At 40.0% G+C, this 23796-nt stretch overlaps 1 protein-coding gene across 1 annotated transcript; it reads right to left on the bottom strand.

The window, feature by feature from the left end:
• Positions 1-1257: 1257 nt before the first annotated feature.
• On the bottom strand, positions 1258-2253 carry NEUROD4 (neuronal differentiation 4). The gene has a single exon (XM_025882685.2). The coding sequence runs from the start codon at positions 2251-2253 to the stop codon at positions 1258-1260; it is 996 nt and encodes a 331-aa protein (XP_025738470.1).
• Positions 2254-23796: the final 21543 nt, after the last annotated feature.

Here is a 23796-nt window from a genome sequence, read left to right on the forward strand (position 1 = left end):
ATCCCTATGTCTGCTCACTTGGGATGTTATCTACAATATGTAACAACATATTATGTTTTTGAAGTGAGGAAGAGGTAACAATTAGTGGGGGAGGAGATAAAGAATTGTATATGCTTTGGAAAAATTCCAGTTTGGTCAATAATTTCACTGGTGCTTATCCTTCTAGAAAATATAATAATAATTGGTATGGACAGAGGTCAGTGGTTTTAACCATGTTTTCTGTAACCAAATGTAATTCATCTTGCCAGAGAAAATTTGGTTTTCCTATGGGCAGGTGTGAGATAGAAAGTCCCCAAACTATGGTTATTTGGTATAACCAATAGCCATTTTATTGCTCTTGAATATGACCTGGGTTGTTTGTTGATTCCAATAGCTGCACCCGAGCATCTTCAGAATTTCCAGAGCCTTTGAGTTATTGAGGCTATGAAATGGTCTAGATGACTTCTCTGAGTCCCATTGGTCATAAGAGTCTGGGGTTACAGTGACTTTCTTGCCCCACCTCTAGTACTAAGGAAGTGTTTTTGAAGTATTATCAAGAATCAAATTGAAATGAGACCTCTATTATGGTTCTCAAATTACTAAGGAAGGGATGTTCAGCTTTCAACCAACAAGAAATAGAGCTAATCTCTTAAAGAACATGCTCTGTTATTCACGGTGAAAGCCAAGTTAGGATTTTAGCCTTTGGAGGGTATTTTTAGATAGATGCAAAGAAGTCCTACCAAGTCCCAGAGAAAAATGCATCTTGTGCTCCTTTGGCAATTCCATCTAATCATTCCACACATACTGTCCATTTCCTATTATTCTTCAATCCTTTCAGTTTCAAGAAGTTTATAGGCATGATCACCAAACTTATTGAATTTCAGAGCTGTGAAGGACTTTAGAAATCATCTAGACTTAAAACAATTGTCCGATTTTACCAGTAAGTAAACAGAGGCCAGCAATGGAAAATTAATTGACATAGATCATTCAATGAGTTTTTGGCATCATTAGAATAGGGCCCAGGGCTTCTGTTTTATTTCCACATGATTGTAAACAGTCCAATAATTTCACTTGAGAACCCTAACAAGAGGAATCAATACAATATGAGAAGCTGATGAGAAAAGAGTGTGTCAGGTGCAGAAGGACCCAAATGGACTGGGGCTACTGTGTCCAATATATATCTATAGGGTTCCTTTAAGGTCATTGAATCTTCAGCTCAACCACTTGAATTATGGAAAACATTTCCACGTTATCCTCTGCAATGTTTGTCTTACTGCCCTAGTCAGTAAAGATTGTATTAAGTTGGGCCCCAATGCCATGGTGGGGGTAGGAATCATAGGACATATCTATGGGAACATCATAGCGAGGGGTACCAGCCTGAAAGGGAGTTGAATGCACATGCCCTGAGCTTAGACTTGCAGAGGGGTAATGTGGCATGAAGTTGTAGGATTTATCCAGGTCAGGAGAGCCATCTTGCTTCAAGGAGAAGTTCCCACTGATGCTCAAGGGTGGAGTGAGTGGGCCCTCATAAGGTGGTGTACTGCAGTCAGGTGGATGGCTCCCAAAGGATGATTCTCCCAAACTCTTGAATACTGGGGGTTTGAGATTAATAAGATGTGTTTCCATATGGCCATAAGGAGGGCTGGGGAGCCCAGGAGACTGATAGTTGAAGTTATGGACAGAAATGGCAGAGTCACAAATAGGAGATTTCTCCTCATGTTTCTCCAGGAGGACAGACTGAGGGCCTAGCTGGAGGCATCCAGCCACCAGGTTGCTTGTAGGCTGAGAGAGCCCTTTGCAGAGCATCTCCACAAAGCCCTTCCCTTCAGGTGTCTGTCCAGTTTCCAGGACCTCAGACAAAGCCCAAATATAGTTCCTGGCCAGTCTAAGAGTCTCTATCTTGGAGAGCTTTTGGGTCTTTGAGTAACATGGCATGACTCTCCTCAGGTTGTCCAGGGCATCATTCAAGCCGTGCATCCGGGTCCGTTCTCTAGCATTGGCCTTGACTCTCCGAGCCCTGAATCTCTCAAGGCGAGCTTTTGTCATCTTCTTTTTCTTCGGACCCCTTCTCTTAGGCTTTTCCCCATCCTCTTCCTCCTCTTCTTCCTCCTCAATACTGTCATGCTCTTCAACTAAGCTGCCAAGCATCCCATAAGCAGCTGGTCTTCTCTCCTCCTCCTTCATCTCATTCTGAGAGCCCAGACCTTTGTCCATCCAGGATGGTGTATTGACCAACTCTGTCATCTCCTTGGATTTTACATAGGGTTTTGCCATTCCTAGATTCTGGAAAAGGAAATGACAATGATTAGTGTCTGTGAATATCTGCTTTGACTTAAATCTAAACTTTCTTTTTATGTCTTAGATATAAAGCACAGAATTGTATTAGGATTCAACTTATGATTATCTAGTCCAAGTCCACCATTCTAAATAAGTAATCTAAGACTCAAATAAATGCCCAAAACACTAATATAGCTATGGCATATTACAAGAAAATCAACTAAAGAAAATGAAAATTGACTTGGTTATTCATTGTAGTGCCAGTGCCTTACTCTTTTTATTCCCTGGTGCTTTGTCTCATGGATACTTTATGCAAAAATAACATATAATAGTCAAACATATTTTTCCTTCTTACCAGAATCCAGATCATAAAGGGAAGTACATAAGGTAGGCATATAAATTATTGTCCAAATAGAGAAATTCCTGAAAGTAAGAGAGTATGCTAAAGTAATTATAACTATATAATATATATAAAATAATTATAATTACTACAAAATTTGAAAAGAATATTAGTAAGTAAACTGTTGTATTTTACACTATAAAATAAATGAAACACTGTGGTGGGATCATTCAGACTTTGTTCTCCAGAGGACTGCCCAGCCTCTGTTTAGAGACTTACCACATACATTTAACCTATAACATTCCATGTTTCCCACTGACTCTACCAATTGTTAGGTTCAGCCATCCTAGGAAAGAACCATACCACAACTGGCTGGTACCCCACATGACCATGAACTATTTCTCTAACCATCACCTGAAGAGCATTTTGTTTTTCAGCAAGCACCTTGTGGTCTGTCTAGTGTAGTGGTGTTGGAGATATTAGTGATATGGTGTCTAAAAGGATCAGGAAAAGAGAGCAGGACCATTTTTTTAAATTCTCCCATATGTTACAGTGAAAACTATTTCATTGCACATGCATCTCACATCATCAGACAAGACTATGGCAGAACAACTAGATTTATAAGCCAGAGGTCTACAAAGCTTATTTAAGATTATTTTAGTGCAACTATTATAATAATACTTCATTAAAAATGAAAAATCTGGAACAAATTGCAACTTAACAGAACATAGTAGCTGCAAACATTGAAATAGCCTGACTACTTTAATTCACTTGCCTAACAGATAGTGTTTAATCAGAATTTTCTTTGACAATATTGCAGTTTGAAAACCAGAAGACATGGGTGGTTTAGTAAATATTTTGTGTTCAATTCTGGAAGAGTGAATTGTTTTGAGATTTGCTGATCAATTTGGAGGTATATAATTTACCAAATAAAAGTATCTGAGAAGCTCAACTGGGACATCCCTGTTTACCAGCTTAGTCTTTGAAATGTTAAACCTTCCATCACTTTTGTATATCAGAAAGGAGAGAGCATGATGTTTTTTGATCCTTAAAGCTTGGGCCTCAATCAATGAAAGCAGGATTTAGTACATAGATTTTAAAAATATAAATATATGATTTGATTTGTTTCTGGTAATTTGAGTTTGTTTTCCTTGTAACCTCATTTACCTCCTATAAATAATTAATGTTACCACATTGCAAAAACAGCCTAGGTTTCATGTTAATCAGCACAGAAATCATGTCAGCTTGACTTACTCACTTAATAAGGCTTCCTGGGTAAGCAGCTTTATTGAAAACACACGTTGGAACCTATTGGTCAACTGGCTGCCCAGGCCAAGTTAGAAAATCCCACTTTTAATATGGATGATGGAGCTTGTGTGCTGAGCTGCACTTCTAACTCAGCCAGATATCCAGAGGGAGGGTGAAGGACCTAATTAACTTTCTGTTAAAGTAACACAGACCTTTCTGAGGCAGGTGCACTCTGAGGCCAAAGAGGATGGAGTAGGCTTGGGAAACGCAATGTTCCACACGTAATTATAATAACGTTTGTGTAGTCTTAGAGCCAACCTTTGAGGGAAATCAGGGATTTATGCTTGTTTTGTAGTCGAGGTCACTGTGGGTCAGAGATTAAGTGACAGAAATGCAAAGATGTAAAGCTGATAGAGCAGGACATAAAACCAGGTCTTCTGATTCCAAATCCTAGATTTTATGTTTTTTTTTTTTTACCTTTTTTTCCATCACAGCTACAGGAAGAAAGAGAGGCACTTTGACTTCAGGAGATATGGATCTGTAGAACTAAGTCACCAGGAAATGACCATCATCCAAAGAGAGGCTAGTTTAGGTGTTCCTTGCAGTGTTAACTCTCCTATTCCAGGATTCCTTCCTCTTCCAAATTTTTTTCTTGTTGTTTCCACCCTTTTATTCTCCCACCTTCTCTTACTCTGCTCCCTTCTCCTTTTTTTCTCTTCCTTTTATTTGTCTTGTCTCCTCTTCATCATCATATCACTGGGTCATACTTACATGCATGGAGAGTTGAAAAGGAAGATGCAAGAGAGGAAAGCAGAGTCTCCTGAATTATCCCTGAAACTGAATGCCATCCTAGCCTCTGTAATGACATTATTATTATTATTATTATTATTATTATTATTATTATTATTATTATCCCCACCTCCCTACCTCTGAACACTAGCCAAACTCTGTCAATCCTCACCCTCATCAAGAAGTGGGATTAGGAGAATAGAGTTAGACTATCCTTTGCCTTCAACATAATTTAATGGTTCCTCTAAGAGTGAAAGAGTTGCTTTCAAATCAGATTATCAGCAGGTATGAATGAAAACAACCAACTGGCTTTGGCTAAAACAATGAAAAGGGCAATCAATTTCCAACAATGGAAAGGATAGATGACTCCAGTTTAACTCTCTCTTTTCCCCTAGATTCTGGTCCCTTAGCTCTAAGAGAATCCCATGGGTATATAGTATGGCTTTGAAATCTTGGAAGCTGAAATACACACACTCTAGGCCCAACTGTTCTGATTCCTGGTTGCTGATCTCAAACACATTACATGACTCTCTGATCTTCCATTTCCTCTTTGATAAAATAAGAATAAGGTATATTCAAGATGGTTCTTGCAAGATAAATAAAAATAAGAAAAGATTTTTTAGACTTCAGATGCTATAAAACATTATCCATATATTGATCTTGTGTTTATTCTTGAATTCTCTTATCTAATCTATTTACACATTTGCATTTTCAAAAATAAAAATTGTTTCTCACAGTTGAATAGTAAAAGTAGATTTTACTAACTACCGTGCCTCTTATTATCTTGAGGGAACCTCCTCTGATTGGCTCAAAAGATAATCTGACAATTGCCCAATAGCTCTCCAGTTTTCCCAGTGCGACTGGACAGCAGACTCTGGAGTCAGATTACTTGAGTTTAAGTTTCAGTTCAATTACTTACTAGATGGGTGACCTTACCTAAGTTTCATAACCTTTCTGTGCCTCATCCCCTCTCTTTAAAATAGGAATAATAATAGTCCTACCTCATAGGATTATTGTGAGCATAATGAGCTAATATATCTAAAGACTTTGAATAGTGTCAGACATCATAAATGCCATGTAAGTGTTAGGTACTATTGTTCCTAAAGTTCATCATGACTTTTTCTGGCCATATGGACAAAAATAAGTATAATTGCAATCTGTGCTTACTATTGATTTTATGCCAACAAAAGACAATGGTTCCATCTCAACAACTATTCTCAAAAATGTTTGACAAACCCCCTCCTTCAGCTTCCTACTAAAACTAAGTAACAAAGCTTCTATCCTGGTGCAAGAGGTGAGGACACAGTGTTCTATCAGCTGCCTCTACCAGACCGACTAAAACTCTTCACCATATTCAAGAAGGAAGTTAGCCTCTTTCATTCTGTTTTATAATTGGGAGACAGCAATTTGCTGAACACTCCTACTCAGTTACATGAATTTTTAGGTTCATGAAGTTTCTGGTGGAATACAGACAACTGTTGGCCCCTGGACATTTTTTCTTTTGTCTTTGATTAAACACTATTGGGGATAAGACTTTCCTACCAGAATCAAGTGCCAAAGCTCTGAGGAAAAAAATAAAGTGTCTCTCAAATAGAAGTAAAAGCCAGGACTCCTCAAAGATTAAAAAAAAAAAATTTTGCCTTTGACTTTTTCCACCTAAATGTCTCCAATGCATCAAAAAGTTAGCAGAGGGGAAAAGATGATGAACATCCAGTTTTAGACTTGAGAACTGAAAATGTGTGTTCTGAGTTCTGATCAAGGAAACCAACTTGGTTCTCTCCAGAACAAGTATCTGATTCTACCATGGCTTTAGCCTGTTAATTAACTAGCTCAGAGGTGTATTGAAAGAATCACGAAACTGAGACCTTCACTCATTTATTACTTACCTTTTAAATGAGCACATAGAAATCATTTTCATTTTTTTACCCTTAGGGCAAAGTGGAAATAATATTTCTGTCTTCCATATCTCATTTAGAAGCTTTTATGAAAAGCAAGGAAATCAAGCACAAGTACTTAGACTTTGTAAAGTTATTAGGCAAACGTAAAGGCTGGCAATTGTTTGATAGAAGCAGTATGGGAAAAAAGCTACACAAAGTATTGTGATACAACATTTTAAGTTTCCCCAATTTTTACAAAAGAAATTAGCTCTCAAAATATACATGAAGTTGATTCCAGTGTGGCAAAAATCGATGAATACTGGCTCTGGTGGTAGAATACAGCTTTCCTGACTCCACCCTCAAATGCATTCTAATTCTCTAAAGCCCATTTTATTCTTTGATCTTAGAATTTGGACATCCTTACAAATCTACATGTTATAACAAAATATTCCCTTTTCTTTAGGGTCTTTCCTAAATTTCATATTTAGCCCATTCTCTCAAATTTGAAATTGTCTCTCACTCTTTTTTTAAACCTGTTCTAGCAAAATGCTTGCTTAAGCAATGACTGTGACTACCCAATACTTTAATTCCTGGAGCTGAGGTCATTGAGCATGACTATTAAGTGGAGCTGTACTGGAATTCATCTGACATTTTACTAATTTTTGATTTGTTGTGGAGAAGTTTCAATTGATGAATAAGTGAGCAAGGAGTACTTGGATGTGTGCATGTGGTGATTAGACAGTGTCTCCTCTTGGAAGCTGATTGTACACACTTCACCTCCTGATCCTATGACTAAATTCTAAATACAACAGAGAGAGGACTATTCAGCTCAGTTTCTAGGGAATCTAAGCACCAAACAAGCTAAATGCCTTGCTCAGAGTTTCAGAGTCTTCCTACTGAAGACAGGATACAGACCAGGGTGCTCACAAGTTGCACTACCTAGAAACATCCAGTGGGGCTGTTTTGTGCTCTTCCTATGCAACTTCTTATACTCTACCACTTTCCTTCTTGGTTAATACCTATACACACACACACATACACAGGCACATCTTATCCAACATAGCTGTGTCATACTTCAGTTTTCATAGCCTCAGATTCAAATGGTGAACTTTGCAAACAGAAGTTACTCAATCTTTCAGTTCCCCCCCACTTGTTCTTGAACATTTCATCTTTGGTCCCTCTGTCAAAAAAGAAGGGAAGCATTTTACATTTATTGGTATTGTTCTTAGTACCTTTTTGGGGTGGTGAATGAGTGAGAGGCAGAGGAGACAAAAATTTACATGAACAATCTTTCTTTTCTGATTTCTTAGCTGAAAGAACTGAAGAAAAGGAAAGTTTCCCCACTTTGTTACAAGTATCTAAGAATTTTTAGCAGACCAAATGGGGGCAATGGTAAGAATATACCCCCCTGGCTTTCCCTGGCTTTCCAACATCTTCTCCCATTCCTTATTCTATTGCCATTCCTCTTCTTCCCCATCCACTCTCCACAGAGCCCTAAAATGCTGTGAGCAGAGGGGCAGACTGGGTCAATTCTTGCAACCTAATTGCTGAGCCACCTCAGAAAAGCAGTTAAACTTTTTGGACACTTTTTCTCCTGCATTAATAAAATGGAAGGCTGGGTTTGACAGGAAAGGGGGAAGATAATTTGTAATCTCTACTTTATAAAAATGATTGAGAGTATGAGTTTCACTTTGGGTAGCAGGTGCTATGGGAATTAGTGAAATTATTAAAACTTTCATATCTGTCCCTAAGTGTTCTCTCTCTGCTTCTCTGTTCAAATTTCCCAAGTCCAACTCTCTTTTCTCCTAGCCCAGAAGAGCCTTACCTCAACCCAACTGCTCCTCTAGGTCTGTGGGAATTTCCCACAGAAACTAATAGTCCCATACCAACCCATCCAAGGGCTCACCTCTGTCAGTGGCAGTCCCTGGTATGAAGTCTGTGAATCTGTGTCCTGGAGGAGACTCAGAGAACCCAGGTCTCCCTGACCATCCAGACCATAGGAGAAAGAGATGCTTTTAGAGATCCATGTTAAACCGGCCACTGCCTCTTAGAAATGCCACCAAATCTGCTTTTTCTGATTGCGTCTTGTTCTACTCCTTCCTTGGAGTTCTGTATGCTCCTCCAGGACGCCTTGGGGCTGATGCCCCCTTTGTAGCTGGTCTTCAGTACCTCCTCTGCGTGGTTAGTTCCCCGGAGTGGAGTTTTCAGGACCACAGCCTCTGGGCAGCTCCTGCTCTCTGGCTGGAGCCTCTGAGTTGCCGCAGTTTTGATTGCTTTCCCAGCTGACCAGGGCGGGGTGATGCTGCCCGGGGTCTAGCCCCTCCCCTTCCCCAGCCGAAAGACACACCTACCTCAGAGGGCTTCTCTGGCCAGGTCCAGCTTACCATTCATTTGTTTTGTTCATTTGCTTGTTTGTTTAAATAGGGATAGAAGTTAGTAGAAGGAGAATATGAGGGGAGAGTTGCTGAATTTGAGAGGTAAAGTAAAAGAGGACTGGAAACCTTTGTGGTTAAGAAGGTAAGAAATAAGGTGAAAGAAAATTTAGGTAGACTTGGAGAGAGAAGTAAAAAGGGTGAATGAAAACAGTGGCTCACGTCTGAAGAGTCAAAAAATGAGAAAGATACAGGCCCAGAACACAGCATCATTGACTGTTAACCTTATGCATGTAGATTGGTGTCTTTAGTTTTGAAACTTCAGAATTCTAAAAGTAGAAGGATAAAGTATCTTCCTCTCCCTTCTTTTCCACATGTCAAACTTATTTCCATTTAAAACTTTTTTATTGTAATTAGTGAATATAGACAAAGACACATCTCTATTTGTTGTATTGTTCTTTCACCTTTTCTGTTTGCTTGAAATTTATAAAAATATAAAGTAAATGAATGAAATCTTTCATTCTAAGGATGCTTAGCTCCTCAAATCACAAACTGGGATCCACTATTGTTTTTCAAAAATATATCAAAATATATTGGTAAGCATTCAGTTAGAAGAAGTCCACCTGAGCAGCAGTGGACTTAGAAGAAAAGAAAGTTCCTACAATTTTTAAAATCCCTGTGGTATTTTGAAGTAATATTAATTGGCTAGAACAGAAAAAGAAAACTACAGCTAGAAAGATTTAAAGAAAATATATGGATATGCTTTATTACAGAGAGCTACCAAGGCAAAGCGTAGAATCTTCATTTTAAGATATAAAGGATTTTGTAACCTTCTAGTGGCTCTGGGGAGGAAAGGGAAGGGTGCTGGGATCAAGCTACTGGCTGACTGATATTCAGTAATTCAACTTCACTTACAGTATCAATTTTCACATCTGTAAAAGGATCTGATAAGTTAAGTTTTTCCCATTAGTCGCAAGATAGAATTCTGAGTCCAAGCTCAACCTCTTTTTGAAATTGAATTGAAAGGAATTCCCCAGGTTTTTGGAAATCGCCTGCTCTGCCAATGTAATGGGCACATGTCTAAGAGAAATGAAGAGCTATGAGAATGCCTTATGTGCAAGGAAAGGTGCAGAAGTTTAAAACAAAAGATGGGTTTACTGTCAATAATGCTGAAAGGAATATCTTAGGTTTGAAATAGTTCATTTTTTAAACACTCTGATATAGGTGTCCTATGACTCTTGTCCTTTACACACACACACATACACACACACACCCAGAATAAAAATTAACTTTTTTTTTCAATTTTTATAGGAAATTGTTCATCTTCAGCAAATCTTAAAGCTCTTACTAGTCTGTTTTGTGTTCCTCTTCAGGAAATATCTGCTCAGCAAAATGAACTTCATTTTCAGAGGAATTAAATAACACATGCTAGGAAAGGTGGATTTCCAAAAAACAAATTAGATTCCCCTCTTCAGCCAGAGGAAATTTATCTATGGAGTAATTTGTGCTTAAGAGAGAGCTGCAATGAGCATGTATAGAATGGATTGATCCCCTGCTTTGTGTCTTCGAAACCATGTCCATGGATATTTGACAGTTCGGGCTATTGGTGATGTTAGTATCCTGCCTATGCAATGTTCAGAGTGCAGGCGAGAGTAGTGGATTAGCAGAAAGGTGAACATATTGAGACAAAGATGAGGGTGGGGACAGAACATTCTGTGGGGCTCCTTGCTTTCTCTGACAGATGTAAGAAACTAAACACAATAGGATTAGCTCTCAAAACATGTTCAGTTTTGTATATGTGTGTGTGCCCGTGTGTGCGGCCTGAAGAGGGCATTGAGGAGGAAACTGAATTTTCTTTAAGAGCTGCCTTTTGCAGACGGAGGGATGGAATCTATTTCATCAGGGTCACCCTCATCACAGCTACTCGAAGGTTATACAGACAGTTGGCTATTGAACTCAGAGAGCAAGAAGGGGCCGGAGGGGTGTGTGCAGTCAGCAGAGGAAAGGGGGCGGTGACTGCTTGCAGAGTATTTACATTCATTCTTCTCCCCCCACATGGTTTCTGGGCCAGAGGGCCAATCCCCAGGCCTTCCTTCTTTCTCTGTGCTTTTTGTAAAGCTCAAGCTAACCTGTTAGAACCATCTGCTGGGTGGGGAAAATGCAACCAGCGCTCAGTTGCTGGCCCATAGGCTGAGAGCCATTGAAGCAGAGAGGAGGGAGGCAACAGGCAGATTTATGGGCAGCAATCTGTTCCCCCCACCCCAGGCCCCTCTGCCAGGAGACAGCTTGATAATCCATCAACCCTACTAATGAATTAATTAGTATTCCCAGTAATCCTGACCCCCAAAGGAGACTGGCCCACGGGCCCCTGAGGGGGCTAGAAACTGCCTTCTTCAACCAGACACTGAAGACCCGGGACCAATGCCTGACATTAGGCCCCAGGGTGCTCAGCTACATGCCACAGACCCTGTTGTTAAGATCCCCAGATGTCCCTCCTTCTCACCTTCCCTCGGGAGACAGCTAGCTTTTGCTGAATTGAAACCTATACTACCAACAAATGGAGTCCAGAGCCATAAATCAGGGATGGTAGAAAGCGAGGGTTCAGGCTGCCCATATTTAGGATAAAACTTGAACAGATCCTAAAGCTGCTCTCCAAGGATTAGGACAGGGTTGGAGTATGGTAAGGATGGGGGCAGAAGGTAAAAGAAGCACAGTCCCTGACCTCAAGAAGCTCCAGTAGGGCAATGACACGGGGTCAAAAATAATCGTGAAACAGGTTGAAACAAAGTGATTTGTGACATGAATCTCTCCTGAATAAAGACTGCAGTGGAACAGAGGTGTCAGCTGAGTTTCTGAACAGACTGGCATCTGGGAGGTTCACAATCCTCCCTTAAAACTGTAAACTCCTTCATTCTTTTACAAAACTCTGAGATATAGTGGGGTGAAAAAAAAAGCTTGGGAGTAAGGAAACCTGTGTTCTAAACCGTGGTCTACCTCTAACTGTGGGACCATGATGAGTGATATGAGCTCTGTGCCTCACATCATCAGTCAATGATCGGGTTGGATCATGACCTCTTAGGTTCCTTCCAGCTCTAACATTTAGTGATGATGACATAGTTCAATGTTACAATTCCCCCTTTGAGAGTGAATAACACTAGCCTTTCGAAAGTATACAGTCTGAGTCCCCAGGTTTGAATAACCAGGTTAATGACAAAAGCGGCTTTAGAAAACAGGTAGTTGACACGGGTGTCCTCTCTCCACCCAGATTGCTGGTGTCTTTTGGTCAGGACACTTAGACTAAACCTTCTCCCACCCCATTCATTCAAGTCCTATTCATTTGGGCATTCACGGGGCACACAGAGTGACTCACTCCAGCAACAAAATAATCACCTGCATTTGTTTAAATCTATTGGGAACCTTCTGAGCCTTGGGGAGCTCTACCACCTGCCTTCAGTGCCCTTCTCTGCACTTGCAATAACCCAATTTCTACGAGAGAAGTCCTCCTGCACTCATTTGAAACCTAACATTGCCTTTTACTAACCATGCCTCTTCAGAGAAGTTATTTTTCTCTCTGGGCCTCAATTTCTTCATCTGTCAGTTGAAGGTAATAATGTTTATCCAATAAACCTGCCCTGAGGAGTATATATCTCATTAAATATGAGACAATGTATGCAAAGTACCTAGTATAGAGACTGGCACTTTGCAGGTGCTCAATAAATTGTAGTTGTTATTGGTATTTTATCTTAAACATTTAAATCTGATTTTTCATCTCTTAGCAATCAAGGAAAAACTAATGTCAGGATCTTCATATAGAGTTCCTATCTCTGTGCTCCTTTCTCTATATAAGTATTCCTTTTTTATAATAATGACCATACTATATTCATTTGTCCAAGAAATGAGTTTTATATACATATAAAACCCTAGGTAGTGTGTAAGATTCTGGGAATACAGAGCTGAATAAGATTCCTCATTCCTTTTTTTTCTTTTTTTCTCTTTTGTTTTTATTTATTTATTTTTATTATTATTTTATGTTAATCACCATACATTACATCATTAGTTTTTGATGTAGTGTTCCATGATTCATTGTTTGTGCATAACACCCAGTGCTCCATGCAGAACATGCCCTCTTTAATGCCCATCACCAGGCTAACCCATCCCCCCACCCCCCTCCCCTCTAAAACCCTCAGTTTGTTTCTCAGAGTCCATCGTCTCTCATGGTTCATCTCCCTCACTGATTTCCCCCCCTTCATTCTTCCCCTCCTGCTATCTTCTTCTTTTTTTTTTAACATATAATGTATTATTTGTTTCAGAGGTACAGATCTGTGATTCCACAGTCTTACACAATTCACAGCGCTCACCATAGCACATACCCTCCTCAATGTCTATCACCCAGCCACCCCATCCCTCCCACCCCCTTCCATGCCCACAATCCTCAGTTTGTTTCCTGAGATTAAGAATTCCTCATATCAGTGAGGTCATATGATACATATCTTTCTCTGACTGACTTATTTCGCTCAGCATAACACGCTCCAGTTCCATCCATGTCGTTGCAAATGGCAAGATTTCATTCCTTCTGGTGGCTGCATAATATTCCATTGTATATATATACCACATCTTCTTTATCCATTCATCTGTCGATGGACATAAGATTCCTCATTCTTAACCAACTTTCAGTATAGTGGCAGAGGCAGAGAACCAAATTATGTAAGTATATAAATCAAAAACTCCATTTCTCAATTACATATGTGCCCCAGGAGCCATGTATAGAACAGAGATGTTCATTGCAGTATTGTTATTAATAGTGAGAAAGTACATTATCAATACATTAAGTAACCAATGGTTTAGCCAACCAATAAACTATTACTTAATTTGCATTACCTGGCCTATATATACTAACAAGAAGTGTACTATATGTATTAACATGCTGTGGGAGGAAATGTAAAACAACATATGGAAATATAGGTTCCACATGATACATTTAATTTTTTGAATGTATATGTTAAATAATAGATATTGTACACACACACACCTACAAACTGATGACAGTGAGTCTTTTCCTCAAGAGATCTCCTTCCTAAAATTAAGTAGATTGAGATTAGGTAGTCATCAAAGGAGATTGTTTTCTTTTTGTCCAAGAATAATGTATTCATATATAACCTCTGAAAGCAAAATTGATATTAATAATATATGCTTTGGCAAGTAAAAAAAGTAAAAAAAATAAAAAATAAAAAAATAATAATATATGCTATTTTAAAAATCTTATTTCCCACTCATAACCAACCTTATTTTCAGGAAGGATATGATAGTACCCCCCAACCCCAAACACTGGGTATATGGCCATATGCCTCTTCCATGACAAGACCACCACAATAGCTCCCACCAACTCTGCCCTCATACCCTCAGCCACGAGAGCATTTGCCAAGTCTTAGGAGAACTTTATGTTGAATTTAAGAGGCTTCAGTCATCAGTGATTCTTAAGCCCCAAGAAATATCTGGTAGAAGGCAATAGGGATTTTCTAAGAATCCAGCCTTAATTTATGCCACTGGCAAAAGATGAGGATAAAGAGATGAATAAAACCAAGTCTTCTGGGAAGACCAAGCAGAGCACTGCCCTTGGCACTGTCCCATCACAGCCAAAGCTCCACTCCTCCAAGTGGACACTACACCATCATGGAAGCCATCCCCCCGCATCTGTGGTAGCTTTCAGTGGTCTGCTTCATTAGGCCAGTGCTCTAATCCCATCACTTCTCCTAAGCATTCATGAATTGAGTGAGGTAAAAGCCAATGAGAAGAAACTGATTACTAACAGTAATAATTCATAGCTAACCCTTATAGGATATATGCCATATGTTAGATGCTGTTTTAAGTGCTTTTCATGTATTAATTTATTTTATCATCACAAGAGCCTTATGAGGTAGGTAGGTAGGTTGGTAGGTATGTAGGTAGGTAGGTAATAATAGTAGTGTCATCTCTGTTTTATAGGTAAATTGAACCAATACAGAGAGGGTGAATCACTCGCCCAAGGCCACACAGGAAGTGATGGTGTCTTAAATGATGGTCCTGGAATTTGGATACAAATAGTCTACCTCTACTATGTGATATTGCCTTCCTAAAGCAGGTAACTGATAGTTAACTCTACATCTAAAATCTATTCCCTGGATGCCCCAATAGGGATACTGAAAGTAAAATGATTAGCAGTGCCTGGCAGGATGGCATCCTCATCTGGTTGCCTTGCTGTCCAGGGTATATTTAGAAGAATCATGTTTTGCCCATAAGATACTATCTGAGATTCAATTTCAGGAGACTTTTTACCTCTACAACTGATACTGCAATATGGAGAGATGGTAGCATCTTGGTCTAGAAGCTCCTACAGTAGGAGAGCTACTCCCCACTCATCTGGCCTTCCTGAGCCCCGATCTACCCCAGATCTCATGCTCTGAGACAGTGTTTTATGAATCCAGAGCAGAGAGAATGACCTCTCTTATGAAAATAAAATGTAAAACCCTTTAGGATTTGAGCCAAGCAGAGTATTGAAAGACCATTGTGGGAGCTAGCTGTACAAGCAGGCCATATACTGTTCACCAGCCTGAGACTCCTCTTCCAGGTGGGGTTTTTCCTTTCTCCCACTGATTTTCAGAGAACAAATGTATCAAAAAAAATACATGAAATATCCACATAGCCCGGTTCCCAAACTCTGGTGTTCTGCTTCTACAATAAATGATTTTTCAACCACAGAGGTCTGCTTGAATTTCTCAGACATTTTTCCCTTCTCCCTGCTCACCCATTCTCTCAGCTGGAACTGCTTTCATTTTTAGACATTTTAATTCCTGGTATGTTAGGAAGGCAGGGGATCAGGCAACACAGAGAATATAAAGCTATGCCGGCCCTTTGGGGTTCAAAGGTGAGTATTTTAAGATCCCAGAATTCTAGTGTGGGGAAAGGGTAGGGATAAAGCAGGAAACTGACATTTGCAATGTGTCTACACCATACAGTTGCTGCATCAGTAATCTGCATATATCTTCTCTTTTAGAAATACAGCCAGCATTTTGTGAATTTTTACATTTATCCAAGAGATTTACCAACAGGACTTCATTTAATTGCAGCAACAACTCTTTGGGTTGGGGACTAGTATTATCACCTTTTTTTTAACAGATTAAGAGAATGAGGTCCATTAATCCATGCATTCAGTAAATATTTGACTGCTTCCTATGTGCAGTGAACACTGGAAATATATCAGCAAACAAAACAGGAAGGACAGTGACTTGCCCAAGATCACACAGCCAGGAAATGAAGGCTATACTTTGAAAGCCTGCTTATTGGTATGTCCCTTTTTATTTATTCTCTTTTTTAAGATTTTATTTATTTATTTGACAAAGAGAGATACAGTGAGACAGGGAACACAAGCAAGGGGGGTGGGAGAGGGAGAAGCAGACTCCCCGCGGAGCAGGGAGCCCGATGCGGGACTCCATCCCAGGACCATGGGATCATGACCTAAGCCAAAGGCAGACGCTTAATGACTGAGCCACCCAGGCACCCCCCTTTTATTTATTCTGATTATTATTCTATTCTTTTAATCCTTAAGCACTGGGAGGATAGATTTGAATGAAAACCAATACTCCCAACTCATCCAAAGAGTCACATTAGTCAAATGAAGGCAACTAATGGTTCCAGGTAGTTATCACAAAAAGGGATTCTCTACGACAGTTTGAACAGTCTCCACATCCCCACCTGTCCTCCCAAACACATGTGTGCACACACACACACACACTCACACAGAGACAACACACAACTGTTGTGTTACATGCCATTTCTTCATATCCAGGGTGATCATAAGTTCTGGTTTGCTTAGTATAGTCAGTTTGTGCCCGTTGTAGATCAATTAATGCCCATTAATTATTTTAGAGCCCTTTTCACTTTAAGAAATGCCAGCTTTCATGTACACTATGTGATCACCCTACTCACACTCTGCCCTGAAATTCCAGACTTGCCTGTTCCTAGACCTTAGGACCTTAGTGCTCCCTTGTTTGTGTTAGTTTACTCCATCATTAAAGGAGGAAAGGCTGAGCCTCCCCCAGGCTCAAGAGTCATGATCAAGGGAGCTAGAAGGGTGTGAAGATATTGCAGGGTGGGCCTTTATGAGCAAAAGATGATTAAAATGAGAATTGGGGAAGGTAAAGTGTGGGAGAAGAAGTTAAAAAGCAGACACAAAGACAAAACTTCCCTCTAACCCATCCAGTGCCCCAGGGGAAAAAACACCCCCATGCCAGCTCTTGATATTCAGCCCCCACTCCTTCTGCTAGCACCCAGCTGAAGCCAGGAGTTAGAAGCCCAAATCCAGCTTTAAGAGTGGGAGCCGTTTATTCCCCCAGGCTAGAAGGGATTTGACGTCTTTAAAGGCTAAATCAAGGCTCTGAATATTTTCCCTGGGTACCAGCTGAGGCCAGGCTAAAACCAATGCACTATCTTCCAGGAAACTCCCATAATAATTCGTGGGGAGGGTTGCCGCCTGTTATTCATGGTGCTGGTGAAGTCTTTCCCTAGATAGTGCTTTTCCCTCCTAGACAGTTATTTATCAGCAGTATTAGTCTCGCCTAGATTTGAGAGTCATTGAAATGCTCCTCCAAGTTCCCTGAAGCCTTGGGAATTACGACTCTCCAACCCTCCGTGTCCTATCTTTCCCCTTAGGAATCCTAACGGGTCCAGAAAAATGCCAGACTCCCAAGACGTGGCATCCTTTTCTCTCCCCAACTCCCTCTGCTCTCTCCTCCTCAGGTTCTGAGGGGCTCCATCCCATTCTCTCCGCCCCCGCCCCCCTGTGTGTCCTCTTCCCCCTCCCGTCCTTCCCCTTCCTTAGTGCACATGTTCCTCAATTTGATTTACTTCTGTACATTGTGTGGCTTTGCAACGGTTGGTCCTTAGAGAGCCCTCAGAGGGAGCACTCCATCTGTCAGCCTTTAGCCTTCCCTCCCTGGCCCCCAGCCATCGCCCCTCCCTCCCCTTCCCTTCCCTTCCCGTGGGCAGTTTCTAAGAGAGCTGGGGAAGATTTAGGCAAACTTCCCTTACCGCACTTCTTCCCATCTCAACTCTCACTTGGTTTCCTTTCCCCTGCTCTCACCCATCCTCACTCAGCTTGATTCCTGCCGTCCTTGCAAGGGAAGACTTTGAAGCCACAAAAGTCAGTGAGAAAGTACAGTCCGGTGAAGTTGTTTTGTGCCCCCTCCCCTATTGGGACACCTGATGCCATATAATTAAGACTTGCTGGTCTAACAGTACATTGGGTTCTCAGTAAATTCAGGATTAGGCACACTGACGATAGGGGGCAATGGTGCAGAAAATCCCAAACTGCAGATAATCCAAAATTATATCCCATTTAACAAATATCTATTTGTTCAAATCCTGGGAGGTGCTGGGGACACAAACTTGAATAAAACAGGAAACACTCCAAGGAGGCCAAGGATTCATAGTCTAATGGAAGCTATTCACATATGCAAATAACTTTAATCGAGGAAAATAGTGATGAGTGGAAAATGCACTCCGGGACTCTTGGAGAAGATATCTCAAGGCTCAGGGAATGGTCCCAGCAGGAGGTGAAACTTGAGCTGTGCCTTGAACAGATGTACTCCCATTAACTCAGCACCAAGTGGGAACCAGGCATTTACGTGCATTTTTCTTTAAAGCACCACAGTAATCTATTTTATATACTGTGTATAAGCAAACCTGAGGCAGTTTGTCTAAGGTGAAAACCCTAGGATGTTCTGTCTCTGTGTTCTGTTTTGCTTGTGAGTACTAAGGAAAATCCGCAGATTTTTGGCTGGGGTTGATAATTCAATGACTTATTTTCTGGGAGATGTGTTGCACGATAGTGCTAGCTTTTAAGATTCTGACAGTTTGGAGCCATGAAGAATAAAAGCAAGTGCTTATTTGCAGAAAGCTCTAAATATCTGCTAAGTTAAAGTTAGTTTTAACTCCCTTGGGCAGAAAGTCTGAATTATTTTGTGAATGGGAAAAAAGGCAAAGGTAAAATGCCCACGAGAGTGGCTTGAATGAGGTTACCCATGGAGAGGGCTTGTTTCAGTTACTGAACCTTGTTTGGAAACAACCAAAACCACTTACCACCACTTTAGTGTTAAGATGTGACTAAATCCTTTGATTCTAAAATTTCACGTCAAATGATCTAGCTAGTGGAAACAATCTCAAATAAGAAATAGCCTCATGTGTAAGTAGATTCATCCCTGCATTATTTAGATGAGTTAACATAGGAGATAACTGAAATGGGCTCAATAGAATAGTTAATTCAAATTAGGTAAATCCATGAGATAAAAACTTTGCTGCTTTTCCTGGGTGTTTACAGCAGATTTCTAAGACATAGAAAAATGGCATAAAGTAAATAAGAAGAACATAATATTTAAAGTTGTGTATACAACGTGATCTCAATTACCTATAATGTATATTAAGAACTGAACCTTTTCTACACCTATGCATCTTACTGTCTACATTAACCTGGCTTCCCTATTCTAGAAGTTCTAGGAGGAAAAAGCTTCCAAATAACTTTACTGTTTATTTCAGGAATTTTGCGGAAACAAAACCATCGAAATGAACATTGAATGATAGTATATCTAATGACTGTTTACCATCAAGACTTTAAAATTCTCATCTTGGGATGCCTGGGTGGCTCAGTAGGTTAAGCGTCTGCCTTCAGCTCAGGTCCTGAGGATTGAGTGCTGCACTGGGCTCCTTGCTTGGCAAGGAGCCTGCTTCCCCCTCTGCCTGTAGCTCTTTCTCTCTCTGACAAATAAATAAAATCATAAAGTAAAATAAAATAAAATTCTCATCTCATAATTCTTGCTTTCTTTCTCAATCCTAAATTATTCTATTATCTTTACCCAATTATCTTTACTTGTCACATTGGAAGAACCTTCTTAAATTATACTTCCATCTTATAAATAGCCTGATCCCCTTTTGACTCAAAAAAGAAAAGAAAAGAAAAGAAAAAACACTCTTGGGACTCTGACAAGATAGTGATCTCCCTTGCTGTGTTTGCAAGAAACAAATTTTGTCTTATAAGTAATTTATATTAGTAAAATTTTGAGAAATCCAGCATTTTTGAATATTCAAAGAAAAAAGCAAGAAAGAAATACAAAGATTTTTAACAATCGTTATCACTTAAGCAGTAAGCTATGCTTGATTTTTTTCTTAATTTTTATAGTAAAAAATGTATGTTTTGCAAGTTTAAAATAAATTATTAGTCAAATGTATAAATATCATGGAGTCTCTGCAGGTTTCTCTTTTTTTAAAGATTTATTTATTTATTTGAGAGAGAGAGCATGTATGCAAGTGGGGGAGGGACAGAAGGAGAGGGAGAGAATCTCAAGCAGACTCCCCACTGAGCATGGAATCCAAAGCAGGGCTCAGTCTCACAACCCATGAGATCATGACCTGAGCCGAAATCAAGAATTGGACGCTTAACCAACTGAGCCACCCATGTGCCCCTCTGCAGGTTTCTTGAAATGCATTCCACAGCAAGGCACAGAGAACATAAAATCATTTGAAAACAATCGAACATATGGTGGTTCAGAGCACAGACTTTGAAATATCAGTGCTTTCTATCTTCCTTCTATAATTCCCTTTTCTGACTCTGTACTAACTCTAGTAGTACTAATCTCCTATATCTAACTCTATATGATAATACTCTAAAGACATCTTTGCACTAGTGATGATACATCAGGCCGCCCCTGGACTTCAGACCCATATATTTGACTGCAACTTGATATCACCAAGTTATGATTCAGAGACATCACAAACTTAACATGTTTAGGGCTAAGCAACTCCTTTCCCCAGATGTCCTCCAAACTTTCACACCTCAGTTACTACTGGCAGAACCCCTCTTTCCAAGGACTCTGGCAAAAAACTCACCATCATTCCTACCTTTCTCTTACACTTCCAGTCCAGCAACCAATTTTTGTTGGCCCTAATTTCAAAATTTATTCAGAATCCCACTGGTTCCGCTAGTACCCTACTACCCTGGTCTGAATCATCACCATCTTTCATCTGGATTATTGTCACAGTCTCCTGACTGGTCTCCTTGTTTGCATCTCTGATCTTTATTCTCTGTTCTCAGTGAGAATTATTATTTTTGCTCAAAAACTTCTAATAGCTTCACGGTTTACTCACAAAATCCTTACAATGACCTACAACTCTCTACACATTCTTCCCTGCTCCCCATCCTACAACCTCTATGACCTGATCTCGGATCCTCTTTTTTTTTTTTTTTTGTCCATTCTCCAGAATCATCAGCTTCTCTGCTATTCCTCAAAGACACCAACCTTCCTGTGCTCCCACCCTCATCTCCTACCACTCTATTATACCCCAAATTATATTCAGATTAGATTATTCTGCCTCCCAATAAATAGTTTTGGCCTCTATTTGTTGAAAGCCCTTTTGTTATTCTAGTGCATGCCACCTCCTCAATGATTTTCCTTCCAAGACGGAATCAGCCTGCCCGTCCAGTAAGTGAAAGAAGCACTTTTTTTTATCTCCACCATAACACTTATCAGGATATGCTGCGTTATCATAATCCATGCTGTTTGTACATTTCTCCCACAGAATTTATGTTCTCCTCACGTTGAAATGTGGCTTAGTTTTCAATGAATCTGTGCGGCACAGAACACAGCACAGTTACTACATTTGTTGAACCCGAACTGTGAGAAGTTGTCTCAAGACAATCGTCTTGCTGGTGGGACAACATGACATCTTTGCATAAATTCTTCCTAAGCCCATGTGATTGCCAGACACTGTTCAGGCACTAGTGGAAAATTCAACCGACAAGTTTCTTTCCAATTACATGATATTATTTATTCTTAAAAAGAAACTAGAAAATTTAATTTCTTAAGTGTTTCTCAGGAATAATCTCCTGATGTTTAAAGTCAGAATGTTCTACCTTGGTTTCAACCTGTCTAGATTCCTCCTGCTAGGAGAGAAATACTATTTCTCTTTCCCAGTGAGAGGTTCTTGTTGAAAATTCTTAACTCAAGAGAAATATTTTGTCACAGGCCTCAAGGAGCTTATGACTTTAAAATGCTTAAAACACTCTATAAGCAATTGAATTAGATGTGTTACAAAGTGTATCTGTGCATCCCAAGAGAAAATAGTAAAGTGAGGTGTGAACAGTTCAATTCATCCAGGGAGTTAGTTTAGAATGCAAAAAGGAGAAAGCAGAATGGCTTAAAACAGGGAAGTAAGATGTAGAGTAAGAGGTGAAATGAGCCAATTCCTATGATAGATAGATGATGATGATAAATAGATAGATAGATAGATAGATAGATAGATAGATAGATAGATAGATAATAGATAGATGATAGATGATAGATAGATAGATAGATAGATAGATAGATAGATAGATAGATAGATGATAGATAAATGACAGATCTTCTCTTGGTTTGTTTCTCTGGAGAACCCTGACTGAAAGAATATTCAAAAGAAATTGTGAACAAACATTATTTCCTCTTTTGCAAATAAAGACTATGAATGAAGAGGAAAGTAAATAACCAAATGACAGTGCATACCTATTAAGTGTCACAACAGGACTCCAACCCAGATTTACCTGACTGAAAATTTCATAATCTTTTGATTGCCCAGAGAGGTTGGGAAAATAAATAAAGCTCAGGTGTGAGGAAGAGTATGAAAGGCAGCATATAAAATGAGAAGAAGCCCGTACAAGGGACATGCTGAGGAAGTGGTGAATCCTCAGGGGCTGGGGAATTTCAGACCCAGATCATTCTGATACAGTCAATTGCTTCTTCTAAGGAAGGGTATTAAAGACAAGTGTCTGCTTGGCTCCTGTGCCTTTCTGGAAATAGTGGTTCATCCTCCTTAAAGTTGTAACTCATCCTTCATCCAAAAATTGAAACCCAACAATGGAGCTGACTGGACCAGCAGTCAGAGGCAGACCTTGGGTAGGTTATATGTGAGGGACATCGATCCCCTCTGAAGAAGCCTGGGGCAACACCCCAGTAAGAAAACATCATTTCAGATGTTGGTGAGAAGACCTAATCAGATCCTCTCCCAGGAAGTGCAAACTTAGGTTCACACAGAGGGTGAGGAAAGAGAGCTCAACTTTGTCAATTGTCTCAGTCTCTCCCTGTGCATCAGTATCCTGGCATTCCTGGGACTCAGAATAATTGGGCCACTGTCACGTGCTGTCATGCTGCTTTACTTCCTCCAGTAGCCTGGAAGTAAACCTGGATTTTGAAAGATTTCTGAGTCTTTCCTTACAATCTGCAAGACCTTCCTTGAAGCAACTTTAAAGATAGCAGAGAGGAGTGAAGTGGACACCAGGATCAGTAAATGGCATGAGCCGAGGTGGTTTACTTGGCCAACAGGACCTGCTAAGGGTTTTGGATGCACTTAATGTACCTTGCTATCTACCTATTCATTCAAGCCATCTAAATCCAGCATGCACGCTCTATCAGCTGTTGTACAAAGACCTGGGAATATGGTGATGAACAGGACAGAGTCTCTTTCCTTTGTGGAATTGATATCTCATTGGGAGGTCTAGAAAAATGATGCCCGTGCTAAGAGGGCCATTTCAACCACTGAGGAAGAGCCATCCATCACTTCCCTTCTCCGATATCCCACTTACTAGCAGTTCAGGCTCCCATTTTTCTGTGGTCAGAGCAGTAAGTCCAAGTCCATAAGTAAGACACAGCATCTTGTTGGCACCAGGATAAAGTGTGCACTTCTTAGTGCCCATCACTCTGTGACCCAAGCACATTTCTCATGCCCACCATTCACTGCTTTGTGTCTCCTTTCCTGGTTTGTTCATGCCCTTTCGATGGCTTCATGTGTCTTCCAATGTTACTTCTTCCAAAAGAATATCTTCCCCCAAATCCCCCATTTGGCAGATTCTTATCTGATT

This window comes from Callorhinus ursinus, unplaced genomic scaffold (genome assembly GCF_003265705.2).
Source record: "Callorhinus ursinus isolate GAN/ISIS: 27379988/994484 unplaced genomic scaffold, GSC_fseal_2.0 scaffold44, whole genome shotgun sequence".
Taxonomy (NCBI): domain Eukaryota; kingdom Metazoa; phylum Chordata; class Mammalia; order Carnivora; family Otariidae; genus Callorhinus; species Callorhinus ursinus.

Coding starts and splice junctions, on each gene's coding strand:
- NEUROD4 (XM_025882685.2), bottom strand. CDS start 2,253: ATGGCAAAACCCTATGTAAAATCCAAGGAGATGACAGAGTTGGTCAAT.